Source organism: Orbicella faveolata, unplaced genomic scaffold (assembly GCF_042242905.1).
Source record: "Orbicella faveolata isolate gen_17 unplaced genomic scaffold, um_ofav_v1 contig_2, whole genome shotgun sequence".
Classification (NCBI taxonomy): Eukaryota; Metazoa; Cnidaria; class Anthozoa; order Scleractinia; family Merulinidae; genus Orbicella; species Orbicella faveolata.
Genome location: NW_028301547.1, coordinates 24,986,828 through 25,006,127, shown reverse-complemented (window position 1 = coordinate 25,006,127; position 19,300 = coordinate 24,986,828). Strand labels below are relative to the sequence as shown.

The window sequence follows — 19,300 nt, the reverse complement described above, 5'->3', positions numbered from 1 at the left end:
AGTTTTCGCCTTACCTCACTTGGGTGCCAGAACACATGACATAACACCTGTCATTACATGAGAATTCTTCGGCTCAAGATGTCAAGCAAACCGTTAAGTCTATAAAAAAAAAAATTGGTCCTGTACAACCGTGACGATTCTCAAATTCCACGAGCTGATTTCCTCGGTTCGCAGATTTAATACCCTTTAGAAATTTCGAAATATTTATTCTCATTTATTTCAGGGAGCTGCTCTTTAGTTACAAAAAACTCTACGCAACGTTTTCCAAACCTATGTTTACTAAAGAAACATTCAGGCGGAGTTGCCAAAACTTGACATGTCCACGCTCTAAACGTTAATTGGTTCAATTAAAAAACGCGACAGTTTGTCTCGACAAACTTAAATGTTTTACAAGCAGAACAACGCGGAAAAACGTTGCCCGTTCACGGTAGCTCGAAAATGGTAGTATCAGCCTTTGATTCCCATGTGCCAATGAGACGTAATTCATTTTTTAAGTCGAGAATGGCAAGAACTAAAGCTGTTTAACCCAGTTTGGCCATTGAATTTCAGAACGGTTATAAATCATGGAAGATGTTTGTCTTTAAAGATTAATGTGTTCATCAAACCATTAAGGAGGCAAGTTCCGTGTCTTTTAATGTAAACTCCTCTTACTTATCCTTACATTTTCTTTAAATTTTCCTCTGAGAATTTTAGAACACTTCAACAAGAATCTATCTTCCTAGTTTACGATTCATTCCTGTCAAGTTAACGATGCATTGATACAAGGAAGGATGATATTGATATCATAACAGAACTTTTATGTCAATCACTTTTGGTAAAAGAAACAAAATTAATATTCATTTTAAGAGCGCCATACTCCATTAACTGTCCATAGCACTTAACAATACTAATTAAAAATTAAGAGGATAGAATTACTGACAAAGTCCGTCAGGCCTGTTTTGATTACAAGTCAGTCTGGGATCAGACTAATACAGGAAGGAAGAAGCCGCACTCGTTACAGAACAACGAGCCATACAACAAATCTTACAGATGGCTAGTTTGCCCCTGACTCAGTTGGCCATTGCGGCTATCAGCATTGTCTTTTCGATCTTATTTGTAGTGGCGAACACAGACTTTTGTGGAAGCGTTTTTGAAACTCAAGTTGGTAAGTTAACACATGTAAACTGTAAAGATAGTCTTTAGTAAAAAGCTGATAAACTAGTTACACTAGACGTTTCCGATCATTGACTGTCAGTTCTGCAAAAAACTTACGATTAAAAGAAGATTTCGCAACCCCAATATCGCCGAGGAATAATGTGAGCTGAAGTTTTTAAACTTGTTTGTTAAGATACAGTTCACTCTTGGATAAAACTGAAGAATCAACTCACATTGCTCCCTATGGCAATGATATTACGTAATCTTTAAGGCTAAGTTATAAAAACACCCAGATTTTTGCAGAGCTGATACCCTGGTGATGATCTCAATGATCGAAAACGTTAAGTGTAAATGGTTTAAACAGTTCTTAACCTAATTTTCTTTATATAGTTTTATTTTACTCGGCGAAATGTCGTCATCTAAACTGACTCCTTCTCTTTTCCTTCGACATGACACTGTACACTGACTTTGACAAAATATTCATTTTCTTTCTGCTTTTAGACCATGCCTTACTTGGTCATGCCATGGACACGGTTACTGTTGTTGATGAGTTTGAATGTCAGCTTAAATGCATCGAAAATAAAAGTTGCAAGTCGGTTAATGTTCATCCAGATGGCAACAATGCACAACGACGCATTTGTGAACTAAACAACGAAACCCGACAGAGGAAGCCAAGAGATTTTAAATGGAGGAAAGGATCTACATACTATGGCTCTGTTCAGGTCAGTTGAAAACTCCCGCACATTCACATTTTCTATTTTAGTTAATTTCACCCGCCCTAACTTGTTCTCGTGCGGTCTTTGAGAATGAAATAGGCTGGCTTGTGTAGTTACAAAGAGTGAACATAGACCCATCCTAGACTCATATAAAGTTAATAGGTTAGGATATTAATAAACCTTCTTGTTACTACTTAATTTATCGACCCGGTTTATTTCATATCTTAACCCAACACAGGCCTCCTGCATCGATGTTTCCCGTGAGCAAAACAAACAAACAAAGAACGGAGAGTGTTATCCAGGATACAAGGGGAAAAAATGTGAAAAACGTGAGTGTTGAAAATTTGTCTTGCAACGATATTTTGTATGATTTGATAAAGCAGGTGAATTTTGTTTCAAAAGGTGCCCGCGTACCGCGCAGTGCTCGTAAGAGCATTATTATTTTAGAGTAAAGTTAGCGATGTTGGCGGACGTTTTAGAAAGATTTCCCTTCTGCTTCAAAAGAATATGAAGAGTTTTATTTAAAACATGTTTTGCTTTTTGCAGCTATAAAAGGTTTGAATTCCAATCAGCCTGCTCATTCCTGTAAGGACATCTGGGACTCAGGAGACTCCAAAGGAGACGGCGAGTATTGGATCGACCCTGAGAAGAGTGGAAACCCTTTCAAGGTTTACTGTGACATGACAACTGACAGAGGTAAGTAATGGATAATGATATGAAAGTTCAAACTTTCTAAATTCTAAATAAGGAGTGCACAAAGCCCCCACAGCTTCCCGAGACCAGCTTTTTATGCGTCTGTCCTCTCATTGCCGATAAATTGCGTCGTAACATTGTCAAATTATACTCATGGAGGTCCAAGTCAAAATTTGACAAATACAAGTTCCTCTGTGGCCTTACAGTTGGATTCAATCTCAAGGAAACGTCATCTTAAACAGAGCTCCCGTTTAGATGCAATTTGTCGATTATAATCGAGAATTGACAGCATTAAACAGGCTATGAAAGTTTGGAAAAATTGTCAAGATCCACTTGTCATGGCGTCATGTATCTGTCTGTGCTCTTATTGACCACAAAAACTAGCCAATGAGCGTTTAACGGCTGGTTCATTTTCTCTTTTAAAACAAATTCCCCTTAAGATCTAATTGGTCCGCCATAGAACGAACATTTAACATGCTGTGAAGTTTTGCAAAATTTTCACGATCCACGCTTTATTGTTTGATGTAATTAACGATGAAAACGTCACGACAAATATGACCTCTATTGTGCAGCAATTTTAGAGCATTTGCACCTACTAATCTTTTTGTTGCTTTTTCCTTTTCTTGATAAAAGCGAATATATATCAACTGCTTTTGTTTCTTCACGTGACCACTGAACTTTGTTTTATTTAAGGAGGTTGGCTTCTAGTCTCCAACGTTGTGATTGACAGTCCTTCATCCCCACAAATGTCAGTAAAGACGTCATACCGCGGAATCAGCAGTTACCATAACAACCAGACGTTTCTGACCAAGGATGCCATGAATCAGCTCCGAATACACCTATCTTTCACTCAACTGAGATTCTACTGCAGTAAACAACAGGGACGTACGTTCCACGTGACCACGGTCGCTAACAGGATTGGTGAAGCTGTAGTCCAGTACTTCAGCGGTCAGACGGATTTCCTGCCTGATGCCTGTGGCTCGTTTGTTAGAATGGAGAATGACAACTCCAGATTGGCAGAAGTTTGCCACCAGTGGGGATATGATGGTACGAGTCATTACGTCGGCAAATGGGGCCATGCTCTATTGCAAAATAGATTGTACGACCATGCAGCTTTTGCAGCAAGTTCATATCACTGGCTGCTGACTCCAGGAGGCTCAAGATGGGAATGTGACGACTTTTTGGTTGGAGTGTCTTCTGGTGATTTCTGGAAAGTCTTTGTTCGTTAAGATCCTGGTCCACTAATCACTTGTACTAGGACAAACGTTTTTATCTTATCTTCGATAATACAAAAATAACAATTGTAAGGTAAATAAAGTTGTGCGATCAGAAATTTTGTTTTGCGTTTAAGGACCTTTTAGATAGTTATCAGCTTGCATAGAACGTCTATAAACACGGGAAATAACACCATCGTTAGGAAATAGAAATTGAAAATCCAATAAACGATGTGTAACTTAACAATAAAATAAAACAAAACAATTGTTTTATTGGCAAATTAAATCTTCATCCTGGAGGGATTTGCTAAAAACTCTAAATAAACCCACTGCAACTGGATGCAAATTATGGAACAGCCTCCCGAACTTGAGCAGATCCTCGACCAGCTATAGAGCGTTTAGGACTGCATTACGTGACGTGACATCAGCAGCCATATGTGAACTAATGTTAACAATTTTTTTTCCTTTTCATATCTTTTACTTGTAAAGAGGTCTTGTCTGTACAATTTATATGCATTTTATATCCTTTTATAATATAAATAGAACCCTGATTGGTAAAAAAAAAACCCATGTTTTATCATAGTATAAAACATAGAAATTCAATTGCGTCAGTTTGTCGGTCTGTGTGCTTTGTTGTTTCTACTCGCAGTAGGTAAAATCTATATCATAAATCAAATGAAGAAGCCTAGCCGTGTATTACACTGTGATAAAACACGACAGACATTTGAGAACACCAGGGAAATGTAGAAAACACAAGCCGCAGGCGAGTGTTTTCTACATTTCTCAAGTGTTCTCAAATGTCTGTCATGTTTTATCACTTTGTAGTACAAGGCTTAGGCTTCTTTATTTGTTATATACATTTTTTTAGTACATCTTTTAGGATATTTTATAGCAGTTATGTAATGTTAGTTTAGTTTAATATTTATTCCTCAATGTACATATTTACTTTGTTATTTTGTTTTCTTGGCGCACCTGTAAACTAACTGGTGCGTCCCGGCCGTTAGACTCTGCTTATCAAGTCTATGGGACGCACCGTTACCATAGCTAAGTGTACGATCAAGTTAAATAAACTATGCCTATGTCTATAATAAAATAAAAGGTGGTAAAATAAAATGCTTTATGATGTTTTATGATCTTTTTTGTCGATATATTTGTTCTTATCATAACAATTTAGTTTATCATTTCATGTAACTCTACTCTCTGTCAGACAAAAACCTTTATGTTAGTTGGTAACAGCGTTATAATGTCTTGTTTTACTTTCATTCGCAAACCGATGAAACTTCACATAAATACAATTCCCCACCACATTAAAATTTCGATCACTCTAGGCTCTCATAATCCTGTTAAGAGCTTAATATTGGCTATTTTCTTTTCCCTTTAGAACTAACGGAGATCATAATCAGTGGTTTGTCTCGTTTAGTTTATTTTTTCTGGAAAATAACTTACACAATAGGCAGCCCAAAATTAAAAATCAACGATATGTAAGACACACTGCGGTGACAAACATGACAAAACAACGCATGTCGTAAAAATTATGGTTGTTTTGTGCTTGACGTTTCGTATGCTACAACATCAGGGGCCGCGTAGGGGGGGGGGGGCAGGAGAGCCTTAGCCAACCCCCGTCCCCCTTAACCTCCACTTTCTCACAGCAAAAATTAATTAAGTAAAGCAAAACATGATGTAACACAGCAACTTTTTATGAATAGTATGCTTGCAGCTAGTCTTGTGTGTGCCTTGACGGGAAATTCCGTGGTCAGATATATATACGTGGACGAATTATTGAGACCCAAGCTCAAATAATCACCTTTAGATGGGCTCCTGTCACCTTTGATTTTTGTCTTCGGGTTTAATTTAAAACAGCAGCAATGTTCCTATACACAAAATGTTTCAGAATAATTGTTCAGAGGACAAGGATGTCAGCTGTTTGTGGTGGAAGAGTAGTTTATGTCCTGAAGAAGTTGTGAGACGATGTAAGTTTGAAATCACTCTATGTACCGATTTTACTATAACCCTCCTGGCACTGAGAGGCAATGTTGCCAATTCCAACGCGTACATCAAGGAGAATTGAAACTGAGGAACGGTCCGCCCTAACACATTCTAGAAATGATGCGATTTCGAAAACTATTTAAACGCTTAATGTCCACACCGTTTCCGCGGCGTTTTTGCCATCCACCTGAAAACGCTCGCGGTTTTCGCTGTCGCCTTTAATAAGATAGGGTTCCGTTTTAAACTGTCTCCTGACTGTGGACACCGTTTTCAGATGTCTACATTTTTCGCTGAAAACGATAAACGTCTGGGGAAAACGCACCAAATATACGTGTTACTCTGATAACGTTTTAGGGTGGACAGGGCCAGCCGACTCATTAACAATCCCAGATGGCTTTTCTGGCCTTGACAACTCCATATTTTCGTGTGAAATTTCAGCTGGTAAAATTCGTCGGCAGCTGCCCTTAGCGGCATCCTTGCCAGGCCTCAGACTTAAGAACAGATATATCCCGCGAAAATACGAAACTATTACAGGCGAATATCCTATTGACTACAACGTTTTAACCACCAAATGTTTCCAGCTGCATTTGTTACTTTCTTTTTTGATTAATATACCGTTTACACTGTTTTTTAGCGTTATTTAACGTTGAATCGCGCTGAAGGAATATCGTTGAGTCCCTGATTTATTATACAAGGTTATTAGCTGGGGCGTTACAGTGAAGAGAACTTCATTGAGCAAAATCGGATTTGATTTTGAATTTAAGGCCGGCTGATCAATTTTTACACTTGTACAGTAACAAGATTCTTCTTTAGCGGGAGAAAGTTTGCAATTGTGTAACGCTTCACTTCTTATATTACAAATGCATTCTCTGTCAAAAAGTTCCTGCGCGCGGGCCATGACTCATATCTTTAGACGTGACCGTTAAGCTAAATTACAAATAAATTTAGAATGTAAAGTGAAAGGTCGATATTATAATGAAAAAAAAATTGGCATTAGCTGGTGCTTGTGTCACTCTACATGAAAGCATTTTCCAGTTCTTATACTGCCCCATTCTTACGTTTTTTAAAGAGAGCACAAAGAAATTGGTGAGAAAAACTGTAGGGTTAATTTTAAACTCCGGGATGTAGTTATGGAAAGCAAGAAAACTAAACATCCGTAAACAGCAAAGTCTTTTATGAAAGAGGAAACCACCTGCACGACAAACCAAGCCACGACGAAAAAACGTCAATTAATGGCGGAAAACGTGAATGTTTTGAGACTCAAGCACAGTATTTTCGTTTATGTCTTTTCTTGTCAATTTTAAAATGAGTGATTTCTCATTGCAGTACCAGCACACTTTCAAGCTAAGAAAATTCATAACTGTAGATTTATTTTTAATGTAGTTTCAAATTCTTAGAAGCAATATTAGTTTAATTAGGTAATGATACTGAAATGCACTGATTGGGCAAACATAAGCGACAAGTTATATAATATAAATAAAAACATCAGGGGCACCCAGCGGATCGTTTCGGTAAATTATCTGTTCGGAAGGCCTTTAATCCCCTCTGATTTTCTTAAGAGAATTGTCACCTCGAACTTTCGTGATATGACAAATTTAATGTCTGTTGCTTTCGGATTGTTAAAAATGTCGTTTCGGGTACCGAAAAAAGGTCAGCTATCACTTTCGGAAAGGCGATAAGACCTAAGGTTTTCGGGAAATGGACAAAAAAGCCCTAATAAATTCCAGAATACTCAAGTTCCCCTAGAATAACCGAACAGATAGAATTTTTTTCGCGCAACCTAGAATTAACCTATAGAGCTTGAAAAGTACTCCAAATAGCCTAAAACAGCGTTTAAAAGCATTTGAGAGAACACGGTCGTTAGGTGTGTTAGCCCTCGTTGCCACAAAAGAATAAGGCAAGGTCAAAACATAGACTTGTCCAACCGTTTTATTTAACTTTACGGTCTCTCGACCTCGTGGTCGACTAGTTTCTACGTATCACGTGACTGACTGTGACTGACTGTGTGGGGGTGGGGTGACCCCTACATACTCCCCATCTCAAATGAGATGTCCTCCTGGACATTGGAACGCATTGCTACAGCTTCCTACATCCTAGCAGTAAAAATTACTTTGAAGGGCGATCAGGTCTTCACACTCGAAACCTACCTGCTGATAAGATAACAAATAATGACTAATTACCAACGACAGTGTTCTTGCTCTGTTTCTAAATTGCTTAACAGTTTATCACTGAACAAGTCTCTTTGTTTTTCTTCGAGAAACAAAACATGATACCAATGTGTTAATAGTTCAATTAAGTCCAATAAAGTTCAATGAGTTCAAGTCGTTAACGCAGACAATCTTGAAGTTTTCTTAAACAGCCACTGGTGGCACACATTGATAAATGTTTGGGGGCACAAATGGTACAGACGCTAAGTACACTTGTGTATGATAAGGTATCACCTAATGATTGTACATGGCTAAGGTGCCGTAAGGTGTAGCAGGAAACTTGGTGAAGAAACAGAAACACTGGCAGTTGTCGCTGGAGTACTCAAAGTACGAATTGGATGGTAACTTGGATTTCCAAGATGATCATAACATAGAATATTTGGTGGACGGCGGTTTCGCACAGGATAATGAGATCCTGCTAGCTCTTGTTGTAGTAAGGGTTCCTGTTCTGTTTCAGAGTCAGATGGAGAATAGTCTTCTGTCACTGTCATGTCATCACCATGTGGTGACAAATCCTCCATATCGTCAGGCAACAAATCTTCTTGGGCACCATCTATTTGCTCTTGTCCACGATTGTCTGTTTCTGCTGTTGGTGTTAACAACATTTCTAACTCGGTGGGTGAGAGGCCAGGTAGCTCCCCTTCATCTCCACTGTCACTACCATGCTGATGAACCTCTCTTCCTTAGTTAGCAGGCACCTGAGACTAAACCTAAGGTTTAAAACTAGAACTAGGATTAAAAATACTACTACAAACTAAGGTTAATCAAAGGGCTCTTAGAGCCAGCTCATTCATGTAATGACTTATGTGCATTGTGCTCTTTGGTTATGAAATACTGGTACAGTTGAACCCGTTCACTTGGAACCCTCAAGGAAACAAAACTTTGAAACAGCAGGAATTAAGCTTAAATAAATATCATTATTCTTGGAAAAATATCCATATTCCTCATTGGGATTGGAAATCAGACAGTCTCCTCTGTGGGGGGAATAGGCATTCTCTGGGATCGCACATTGTTGATCCATTCCCATGAACACCAAAACCTCATTAATCATTTTGAACTAATTGCCGGTGACAGAAACTTTGGGAAGATTAAAGGTCAGCTTTTGGCATTAGCAGCTCTGGGATGGATTGGGTAACCAATGTGAGCTATGATTGGTCGATAGTTGCCTTTGGAAACCATTGATTAATCATAGCTCTCATTGTGTATCTGAACCATCCCGGTAATGGGAAAGGTAAAGTCTGACTAAGAACACCACTGCCTATCGTAAATGCGCCGATGACTCCTCTTCAAAAGTAGTTGCTATTCTCATAACAGGTCAGCACAGACCCTCGTCAGACGCATAGCCCAGTATCAGACATCTAGAAGAGACATACCGACTCGCGGTTGCGCAGTACCATACAACCACAACAAAGGGCATCTGATATATGGGGAACACCTCAATTCACGGAGAGACTTACCAGTCAACAGTGAAGCAGAGTGCCACACAACACCAGCCAGCGAAGTGAGGACTCGCTTTGGCAGAGTTGTGAGACCACTAGCCCGTCTAGATCTGTAAGATACTTTCTGGTCTCTAATATGTGGAGATAGAAAGACATTTAACTTGAACATTCTCTAAACATTCTAGAACATTGCCTAAAGTGACAGTGACAAAGGTTCCCGTTTAAATTGTGACAGCACTTAGCTGTATCAGTTAGCCGGACAAACCTGTTAACTCTCCATTACTTATAACGGTTGTGTTTATATTATATTACTATTAATGTTTTTTTTTTCGGCAAAAGGTTGAATGTTACGCCATGCATTTGTTATAGCTTGCCCTAGCCATGATGTCTTGGCGGTGTGAATAAAACATGGCGTCCATTTCTAGTTTTGTAGTGTTTTCTCTTTCTTCGACACATTGGAGATATCAGCCTTCAGATTGAAAGCAAATTTTCCACTTTTCGGAGCGACGAAAATATCTTCCGGATTCATTTAAATCTTTATACCTGTAAGAAGTGGTATCGAGAAACTGTGATAGTACGCCCAGCACTCAAGTTTGAAGAATTCCTTGGATCTACCAATCCAAACTTGTCCAGAAGGGAAGATGCCCAACAACTAAAGTTCGTCTTCACGCAACGCCACGGGCGAGTTCCCAAAAACAATACTTCTAGTATAAATGATATTAGTATAAATCCACTGGGCGACCACGCACCGCTTACAAGGGTCTTCATGATTCGCCAAACGAAACTATAGGTATACAACACAAACAATGCCCCTAGCCTTAAAAACAGAAGAGGTGCAGATTAACAAGAACGAATCGAAATAAAAGTTTTAAAGAGGTGTAGGTCATCTGAATCTACTAGCGTTCTGTCATGGATGCCGTTCTCTTATTCGCTGCAGTGAGTAGCCAAGGAGTGTGTGCGGTTGCTGACAAGATGGCGGCTGCTTCATTGCCTTTTTAAAAGAGAACTTAAGCAATGACGGCGACCCCGAGAGGAGCTATTGTTTCTAACTCTATGATTTCTCTGATATGCCTTTTAATTTTACGCAAGTTATTAATCACTAACAAGTTCGAAATGTTGGAAGTGAAATAAAATGCAATATGTCGTATGTTTCCTTTATATCAATCTCATGTAAACCTTTTATCTTATGCAAACTGGGTCACCAGTAATGGATGTTTTACCCTCTAAAAAAACAGTCGATTTGTTTTAATCGATATATCTTCCGCTTCTATCTCCTTCATAACAATAGACCTTTTCAGCTTGGGCGCTGTGTTTTCCCTTACATACCACGTGATGTTCTCTTAAAGAATTGTTCTTTTATTCATCTAAAAATTATTCATTCCTATGCACGCGACTATTTGAAAATTTGAAAGCAAGAATTCCCAAGAGTATCATCACATGGTCTGAAATGGGGCAACAAACTGCCTGAGCTCATCATCATTATTATCATAGTTCCTAGCTCACCTATCGGAGAATAGGGTCATTGACTTGTCTCCTCCAATCTGCTCTGTCTCTCGCAACGGCGACAGCCTCATTCCAAGTTGCAACAGCCATCTTCTGCCTCTCTCCCACTCCAAATCCCTCCACCTCTCCTTTGATCGACCTCTGTTGCTCTTTCCTTCAGGTACCCAGCTTAGGGCAACGCGTGGGTTCCGTGTTGATGGTCTATGCGCAGTACACACCCTACCCAGCGTCAGCTCCGTCTCCTAATCTACTCACTGATGGTTCACAGTTTACAGTGAACTGCACAAGCTAAAAAGGTCTATTTGCAAGACTAGTGACAGCCACTGGAGGCTCTTGCCTCGGTAATAAATTCAATTTATTTATTTACTTTACGCTCCCGTAAGAGCTATAAATTAAACTAATGTAGCCAGAGTTATGAAAGTGCTGTGGAAATTTAGATGTAGTGTGCAATTTGAAACAAGGATTGTAAATTATAAGAGACAGAAATTAAGGGGGTATATAAAGTTTGAGAGGTCTGAAGGGATAATTGGTGGTGAAGTGTACCTGTAGTGCTGGTTTGTTGCATGTTTTGTGATATAGATATTCAGCACCTTTCTGGGTTTCATTCTGAATGTCAAAGTTTGTAGCTTCCGTAAGCTGGTCTTTAATATCAACGTACCAAAAGGGGTACAATAAAACGTACAATTCCAAAAAACCGTGCAAGGCACGTTGAAGAACTGTTTGGTAATACGGTCCAAACTGCAAGAACAAAAACTCGCTGCCTTCAAAAACGTCCCACATGCGATACCCTGGGGAAATGTCACGTGACACTACAAATCCGGATGTGACAAACCGGATGTGACAAACGGTAGTCACGAAGTTACAGTGGTATTTCGGGTTTGCCTGTGGTCAGTTTACTCTGCAGGAGCAAGAACAGCAGTTCTGAGTCTCTCTCTGTCACGTAATGCTACGTAGCACTGCGTGACAGAGGGAGGACCAGAACTGGACACTATTGTTTATTTATTCTTTAACATCGGGACTGCTTCAGCAGTAGTACCATTGGCGTTTATTATTTGTTGACTTTGGGAGTGCTGGACCATCGTAGCAATAGCTTCTTAATTATTTTCGAAGTTACAAGTGTATCGCGGGACAGTGGGACTTCTGGGAAAAGTTGAACTCCTTATCAAGTACTGTGTGACAACGGGATGGTGAGACTGGGGAATAGAAGAATTTTGTCACGCAATCGTGGAGGGGTATTGTGAAGATGTCGTTACTGCAATCTATTAATGCTACTGTAGAACTGAAACTTAACTTAATTTTTTTCTCTATGAAGTTGCGTAGTTCATTATTGTTATAAAAAAAAGGTTATTATATGTTAACAGGAATCAGGTTTTTCTGCAAATTCAGAGAATCGAAATTGGTACAGGTCTCTTTATTGTTCTTAGTATATATTGTTGACATGCTGGAAATTTGCACTCCGCTAATTATCTAGAATTACCACAAGTCGATTTCTACTACTATAAAATGAGCAGAATTTTTTAAATTTTTGCCATGCTAATCAAAATTTGATAATATAAAAAAAAAATTACCGTGCCGTCTTTCAATAGGCCAATTCCGATTCCGGCCTACGATAGCTAAGGAGAAAAACGGCACACAAAGAAAAAACTAGAGGACGAGAGATTAGTATCCCTTCCTTCTTTTCGTTTGCCTGGAACAGTCTAGGTTAAGTACAGTTGGCAAGCTGACTTACTCTGTAGTGAAGATATTTATGACTATAGCATTAGATGTTAGTATTTGTTACTAACATACGGCCTTATCCTGTCTTTGGATCATAACGTCCATGTTTATCAGCCTTTTGATTCCTATGTGCCAATGAGACGCAATTCATTTTTTAAGTCGAAAATGGCAAGAACTAAAGCTGTTTAACCCAGTTTGGCCATTGAATGTCAGAACAGTTATAAATTATGGAAGATGTTTGCCTTTACTTTAAAGATTAATGTGTTTATCAAACCATTAAGGAGCCAAGTTCCGTGTCTTTTAATGTAAATTTCTCTTACTTATCCTCACATTTTCTTTAAATTTTTTTTTCTGAGAATTTTAGAACACTTCAACAAGAATCTATCTCCCTAGTTTACGATTCATTCCTGTCAAGTTAACGATGCATTGATACAAGGGAGGATGATATTGATATCATAACAGAACTTTTATGTCAATCACTTTTGGCAATTAGATAAAATTAACATTCATTTTAAGAGCGCCATACTCCATTAACTGTCCATAGCACTTTATAATACTAATTAAAAATTAAGAGGATAGAATTATGACAGAGTCTTTAAGACCTGTTTTGGTTACAAGTCAGTCCGGGATCGGACAGATACCGAGGGGAAGAAGCCGCACTCGTTACAGAACAACGAGCTATACAACAAATCTTACAGATGGCTAGTTTGTCCCTGACTCAGTTAGCCATTGCGGCTATCAACATTGTCTTTTCGATATTATTTGTGGCGGCGAACACAGACTTTTGTGGAAGCGTTTTTGAAACTCAAGTCGCTAAGTCAACACATACTCCATTAACTGTCCATAGCACTTTATAATACTAATTAAAAATTAAGAGGATAAAATTACTGACAGAGTCTTAAGACCTGTTTTGGTTACAAGTCAGTCCGGGATCGGACAGACACTGAAGGGAAGAAGCCGCACTCGTTACAGAACAACGAGCTATACAACAAATCTTACAGATGGCTAGTTTGTCCCTGACTCAGTTGGCCATTGCAGCTATCAACATTATCTTTTCGATCTTATTTGTGGCGGCGAACATGGACTTTTGTGGAAGCGTTTTTGAAACTCAAGTCGGTAAGTTAACACATGTAAACTGTAAAGAAAGTCTTTAGTAAAAAGCTGTTGAACTAGTTATACTAAACGTTTTCGATCATTGAGAGTCAGTTCTGCAAAAAACTTAGGATTAAAAGAAGATTTCGTAACCCCAATATCGCCGAGGAACAATGTGAATTGAAGTTTTAAAACTTGTTTGTTAAGATTCAGTTCACTCTTGGATGGAACAAAGAATCAACTCACATTGCTCCCTATGGCAATGGTATTACGTAATCTTTAAGGCTAAATTATCAAAACACTCAGATTTTTGCGGAGCTGATACCTCGAAAACGTTTAAATAAAGTGTAAATAGTTTAAACAGCTCTTAACCTAATTTTCTTTATATAGTTTTATTTTACTCGGCGAAATGTCGTCATCTAAACTGACTCCTTCTCTTTTCCTTCGACATGACACTGTACACTGACTTTGACATATTCATTTTCTTTCTGCTTTCAGACAATGCCTTACTTGGTCATGCCATGGACACGGTTACTGTTGTTGATGAATTTGAATGTCAGCTTAAATGCATCGAAAATAAAAGTTGCAAGTCGGTTAATGTTCATCCAGATGGCAACAATGCACAACGACGCATTTGTGAGCTAAACAACAAAACCAGACAGATGAAGCCAGGAGAAAAATATAAGAGCTGGATCGGCTTGAATGGTTAAAAAGAGTGAACATAGACTTAAATAAAACGATTAGGTTATGTTAATAAGCCTTGTGGTAACTACTTAATTAAACGACCTGGTTTCTTTCGTATCTTCACCCATTACAGGCCTCCTGCGTCGATGTCTCCCGTGAGCAGAACAAACAAACAAAGAGTGGAAAGTGTCATCCAGGATACAAGGGGAAACAATGTGAAAAACGTGAGTGTTGAAAATTTGACTTGGAACGATATTTTGTATAATTTGGTAAAGCAGTTTGCTTCAAAAGGTGCTCGCGTACTGCGCAATGCTTGTAAGGAGATTATTGTTTTAGAGTAAATTTAGTGATGTTGGTAAACTTTTAGATTGATTTCTCTTCTGCTTCAAAAGTGCATGAAGAGTCTTATTAAAAAAATTTTTTTCTTTTTTTTTTTTTTTGCAGCTATAAAAGGTTTGTATTCCAAGCAGCCTGCTCATTCCTGTAAGGACATCCGGGACTCAGGAGACTCCAAAGGAGACGGCGAGTACTGGATCGACCCTGAGAAGAGTGGAAACCCTTTCAAAGTTTACTGTGACATGACAACTGATGGAGGTAAGTTAAGGATATCGATATAATGATATAAAAGGAGAACTTTCTAAAATCCCAGGAACGAGTGCACAAAGCCCCCACAGCTTCTCGCTGTACTTAACAAGACCAGCTTTTTATGCGTCTGTCCATTCGTTGCTGATAAATTGCGTCGTAACATTGTCAAAGTATCTGCGGATCCACGAGGCTTTTTCGAGAAAGATAACGAAAGACAAACTGAGATAAAAAAGGAAAGAAAAAAACAAGAGAAAACGCTAGGTTAAAGTGAGAGAACCTAAATTTCGTTTAGCCAAAATGATTCCGAAATCCCGCGAGACGTCGATAAACTTTAAACATACAATAAGTCGAACTAAATATCAGAAATGGAAATTTTTAACTAACCTTTATTCCATTTGGAAATTCTTGAAAACCCGCTGAATTATCACCGAGTCCAGTCCACTCGCATCAGATCAGTACTCAGAATACAACAAAATACTGAGATATTCCACTCGTCGAGGTCCAGGTCAAAATTTGACAAATACATGTTTTTCTGCGGCCTTACAGTTCAATTCAATCTGAAGAAAACGTCATCTTAAACTAAGTTCCCGTTTAGATACAATTTGTCGGTTTTAATCAAGAATGAAAGCATTAAACACGCTGTGAAAGTTTGGTAAAATTGTCAAGATCCGCTCTTGATGGCGTCATGTATCTGTCTGTGCTCTTATTGACCATAAAAACTAGCCAATGGGCGTTCTACGATTGGATTATTTTCTCTTACAAAAATATTCCCGTTAAGATCTCATTTGTCTGTTATAGAAGGAACAATTAGCATGCAGTGAAAGTTTTGCAAAATTTTCACGATGCTCGCTTTACTGTTTGATGTAACTAACGATGAAAACGTCACGACAGATATGACCTCTATTGTGCAGCAATTTTAAAGCATTTACACCTGCTAATCTTTTTGTTGCTTTTTCCTTTTCTTGATAAAAGCGTATATATATCAACTGCTTTTATTTCTTAACGTGACCACTGAACTTGTTTTATTTAAGGAGGTTGGCTTCTTGTCTCCAACGTTGTGATTGACAGTCCTTCTTCCCCACAAATGTCAGTAAAGACGTCATACCGCGGAATCAGCAGTTACCATAACAACCAGACGTTTCTGACCAAGAGTGCCATGAATGAGCTCAGAACGCACCTGTCTTTCACTCAACTGAGATTCCAATGCAGTAAACAACAGGGACGTACGTTCCACGTGACCACGGTCGCTAACAGCACTGGTGAAGCTGTAGTCCAGTACTTCAGCGGTCAGACGGATGTCCAGCCTGATGCCTGTAGCTCGTTTGTTAGAATTGAAAATGACAACTCCCGATTGGCAGGAGTTTGCCGCCAGTGGGGATACAATGGTACAAGCTTTTACGTTGGCAAATGGGGGCATCCTGTAGATCAAGATAGATTGTACGATGCCAGTGCTTTTGCAGCACATTCATATCACTGGCTGCTGACTCCAGGAGGCTCAAGATGGGAATGTGACGACTATCTCGTTGGAGTGTCTTCTGGTGATTTCTGGAAAGTCTTTGTTCGTTAAGATCCTGGTCCACTGATCACTTGTAGCTGGACAAACGTTTTTATCTAATCTTCGATACATACAAAAATAACAATTTTAAGTTAAATAGAGTTGTGCGATCAGAAATTTTATTTTGCGTTTAAGGACCTTTTAGATAGTTATCAGCTTCTATAGAACGTCTATAAACCCGGGAAATAACACCATCGTTAGCAAATAGAAATTGAAAATCCAATAAACGATGTGTAGCTTAACAACAAAATAAAACAAAACAATTGTTTTATGGGCAAATCAAATCTTCATCCTAGAGGGATTTGCTAAAAACTCTAAATAAACCAACTTTGGCTGAGCAGCGAGCTCGCAACATCGCTGCCTCGATTTTTACAACAATCAATGGTCCTAGACCGCCTGCCCGCGTCACTTAATAAAACTTAGGAATTCGTCTTATAACTTGAGAGGTAATTACATTCTTAATCTCCCTAAGGTATACACCACTAAGTACGGCCTTAAATAATGGCGATATTTTGGATGCAAATTATGGAACAGCCTCCCGGACTTGAGAAGATCCTCGACCAGCTATAAAGCGTTTAGGACTGCATTACGTGACGTGGACACGAGCAGCCATGTGTGAACTAATGTTAACAATTTTTTCCTTTTCATATCTTTTACTTGCAAACAGGTCTTGTCTGTACAATTTATATGCATTTTATATCCTTTTATAATATAAATAGAACCCTGACCGCGCTCTGATTGGTCAAAAACCCATGTTTTATCATAGTATAAAACATAGAAATTCAATTGCGTCAGTTTGTCGATCTCTGTGCTTTGTTGTTTCTACTCGCAGCGGGTAAAATCTATATCATAAAACAAATGAAGAAGCCTACGCCGTGTATTACACTGTGATAAAACACGACAGACATTTCTCGAGTGTTCTCAAATGTCTGTCGTGTTTTATCACTGTGTAATACACGGCTTAGGCTTCTTCATTGTTATATACATTTTTAGATATTTTATGGTAGTTATGTGATCTTTGTTAGTTTAGTTTAATATTTATTCCTAAATGTGCATATTTACTTTGTTATTTTGTTTTCTTGGGGCACCTGTAAACTAACTGGTGCGTCCGTAACACTCTGCTTATCACGTCTATGGGACGCACCGCTACCATAGCTAAGTGTACGATCAAGTTAAATAAACTATGCCTATGTCCATGTCTATAATAAAATAAAAGGTTGTAAAAATAAAATGCTTTATGATGTTTTATGATCTTTTTTGTCGATATATTTGTTCTTATCATAACAATTTAGTCTGTCATTTCATGTAACTCTACTCTCTGTTAGACAAAACCGTTATGGTGGTTGGTAACAGCGTTATAATGTCTTGTTTTACTTTCATTCGCAAGCCGATGAAACTTCACATAAATAAAATTCCCTACAATATTAAAATTTCGATCACTCTAGGCTCTCATAATCCTGTAAAGAGCTTAATATTGGCTATTTTCTTTTCCCTTTAGAACTAACTGAGATCATGATCAGTGGTTTGTCGGTAAGTGGGTCATTCGTCCATTCAATTTTCGTTTAAAATCAAAAATTGAAAATTGATATCAATTTTTGATTTTCATGATTTTTTTATCATAAAAAGTGAGAAAGTGCCAAATAGAAAATATTTGACTACTTTCCTTTCGGTAGAACATTGAAACAGAACTTATATTTTTGATTTAGTCCTGTCAACAATGACGAGAAAAATGGAACTGAGCAGCAATTTTGTTTCTCCGACAATGTTGCAGTCCGTGGTATGGCTTAGTCTTTCTGTTTTCGACGGAAGTCTAAAAATTTCGATCACTCTAGGCTCTCATAATCCTGTGAAGAGCTTAATATTGGCTATTTTCTTTTCCCTTTAGAACTAACTGAGATCATGATCAGTGGTTTGTCGGTAAGTGGGTCATTCGTCCATTCAATTTTCAATCCAAATTAAAAATTGAAAATTGATGTCAATTTTTGATTTTCATGACTTTTTATCATAAAAAGTGAGAAAGTGCCAAATTGAAAATTTTTGACTATTTTCCTTTCGGTAGAACATTGAAACAGAACTTATATTTTTGATTTAGTCCTGTCAACAATGACGAGAAAAATGGAACTGAGCAGCAATTTTGTTTCTCCGACAATGTTGCAGTCCGTGGTATGGCTTAGTCTTTCTGTTTTCGACGGAAGTCTAAAAATTGAAAATTGAAAATTGATTGCAATTTTCAATTTTTGTTTTTTCGGCCAACACGTTCCAAATCATTGACAGAACTGCCCTAGAGGGAGGGGGGTTCATTTGCATGGTAAATTTTTAGCCCCGAGGCCCCCTCCCCACAGCTCCGCTTCCTTCCCTGCTTAAGTAAGCAGTCTGGGAAGTCGCGCTCTCTTTGACTGTCGCTTCGAGGTCTTTCGCGGCGTTTGGAAATGTTTTGTGAATTTTGTGTCTTTTCGTCGCTTAGTTCTGTCCATTACAGCGAGCAGCGAGACCTTCGACGTTAGGCAAGAAGGGAAAAAGGCTTAGTTTTCCTAACTTGAGCGGCTGATATGTAACCATATCGAGAGTACCATGAGCTTTTCAGGCGCCATATTGTAAGACATGGGTTGGATTGGATTGAATTGGATTGAATTGGATTGAATTGTATTTGTTAAACGAAGGATTGGTACAAACATGGGACTTGGTACATGTTAAAGACAAGCTTGGAAGCGGAAAGTTTGAGTCTATTTATTTGGCAGATTTCAAATTAACGGATGTGTAATACACGTGTTGTTTT

The 19,300-nt window shown here is 38.4% G+C and overlaps 2 protein-coding genes across 3 annotated transcripts; both read left to right on the top strand.

Moving 5' to 3' along the window:
• The first annotated feature begins 1,029 nt into the window (after positions 1-1,029).
• Positions 1,030-4,022, top strand: LOC149112587 (fibrinogen-like protein A). 2 transcript variants are annotated; one of them, XM_089288994.1, is made up of 5 exons: positions 1,030-1,150; positions 1,567-1,856; positions 2,089-2,179; positions 2,397-2,546; positions 3,237-4,022. In XM_089288994.1, the coding sequence occupies exons 1-5, from the start codon at positions 1,030-1,032 to the stop codon at positions 3,770-3,772; spliced, it is 1,188 nt and encodes a 395-aa protein (XP_089145120.1). In that variant the 3' UTR covers positions 3,773-4,022. The 2 variants fall into 2 exon arrangements, with proteins under 2 accessions (XP_089145120.1, XP_089145119.1); XM_089288993.1 differs by lacking the exon at positions 1,030-1,150 and having other exon boundaries at positions 1,353-1,856.
• Positions 4,023-12,972: 8,950 nt separating this feature from the next.
• LOC110056322 (uncharacterized) lies at positions 12,973-17,775 on the top strand. The gene is made up of 5 exons (XM_089289018.1): positions 12,973-13,724; positions 14,199-14,402; positions 14,498-14,608; positions 14,829-14,978; positions 16,001-17,775. Exons 1-5 carry the CDS (start codon positions 13,610-13,612, stop codon positions 16,534-16,536), a joined length of 1,116 nt encoding a protein of 371 aa, XP_089145144.1. The 5' UTR covers positions 12,973-13,609; the 3' UTR covers positions 16,537-17,775.
• Positions 17,776-19,300: the final 1,525 nt, after the last annotated feature.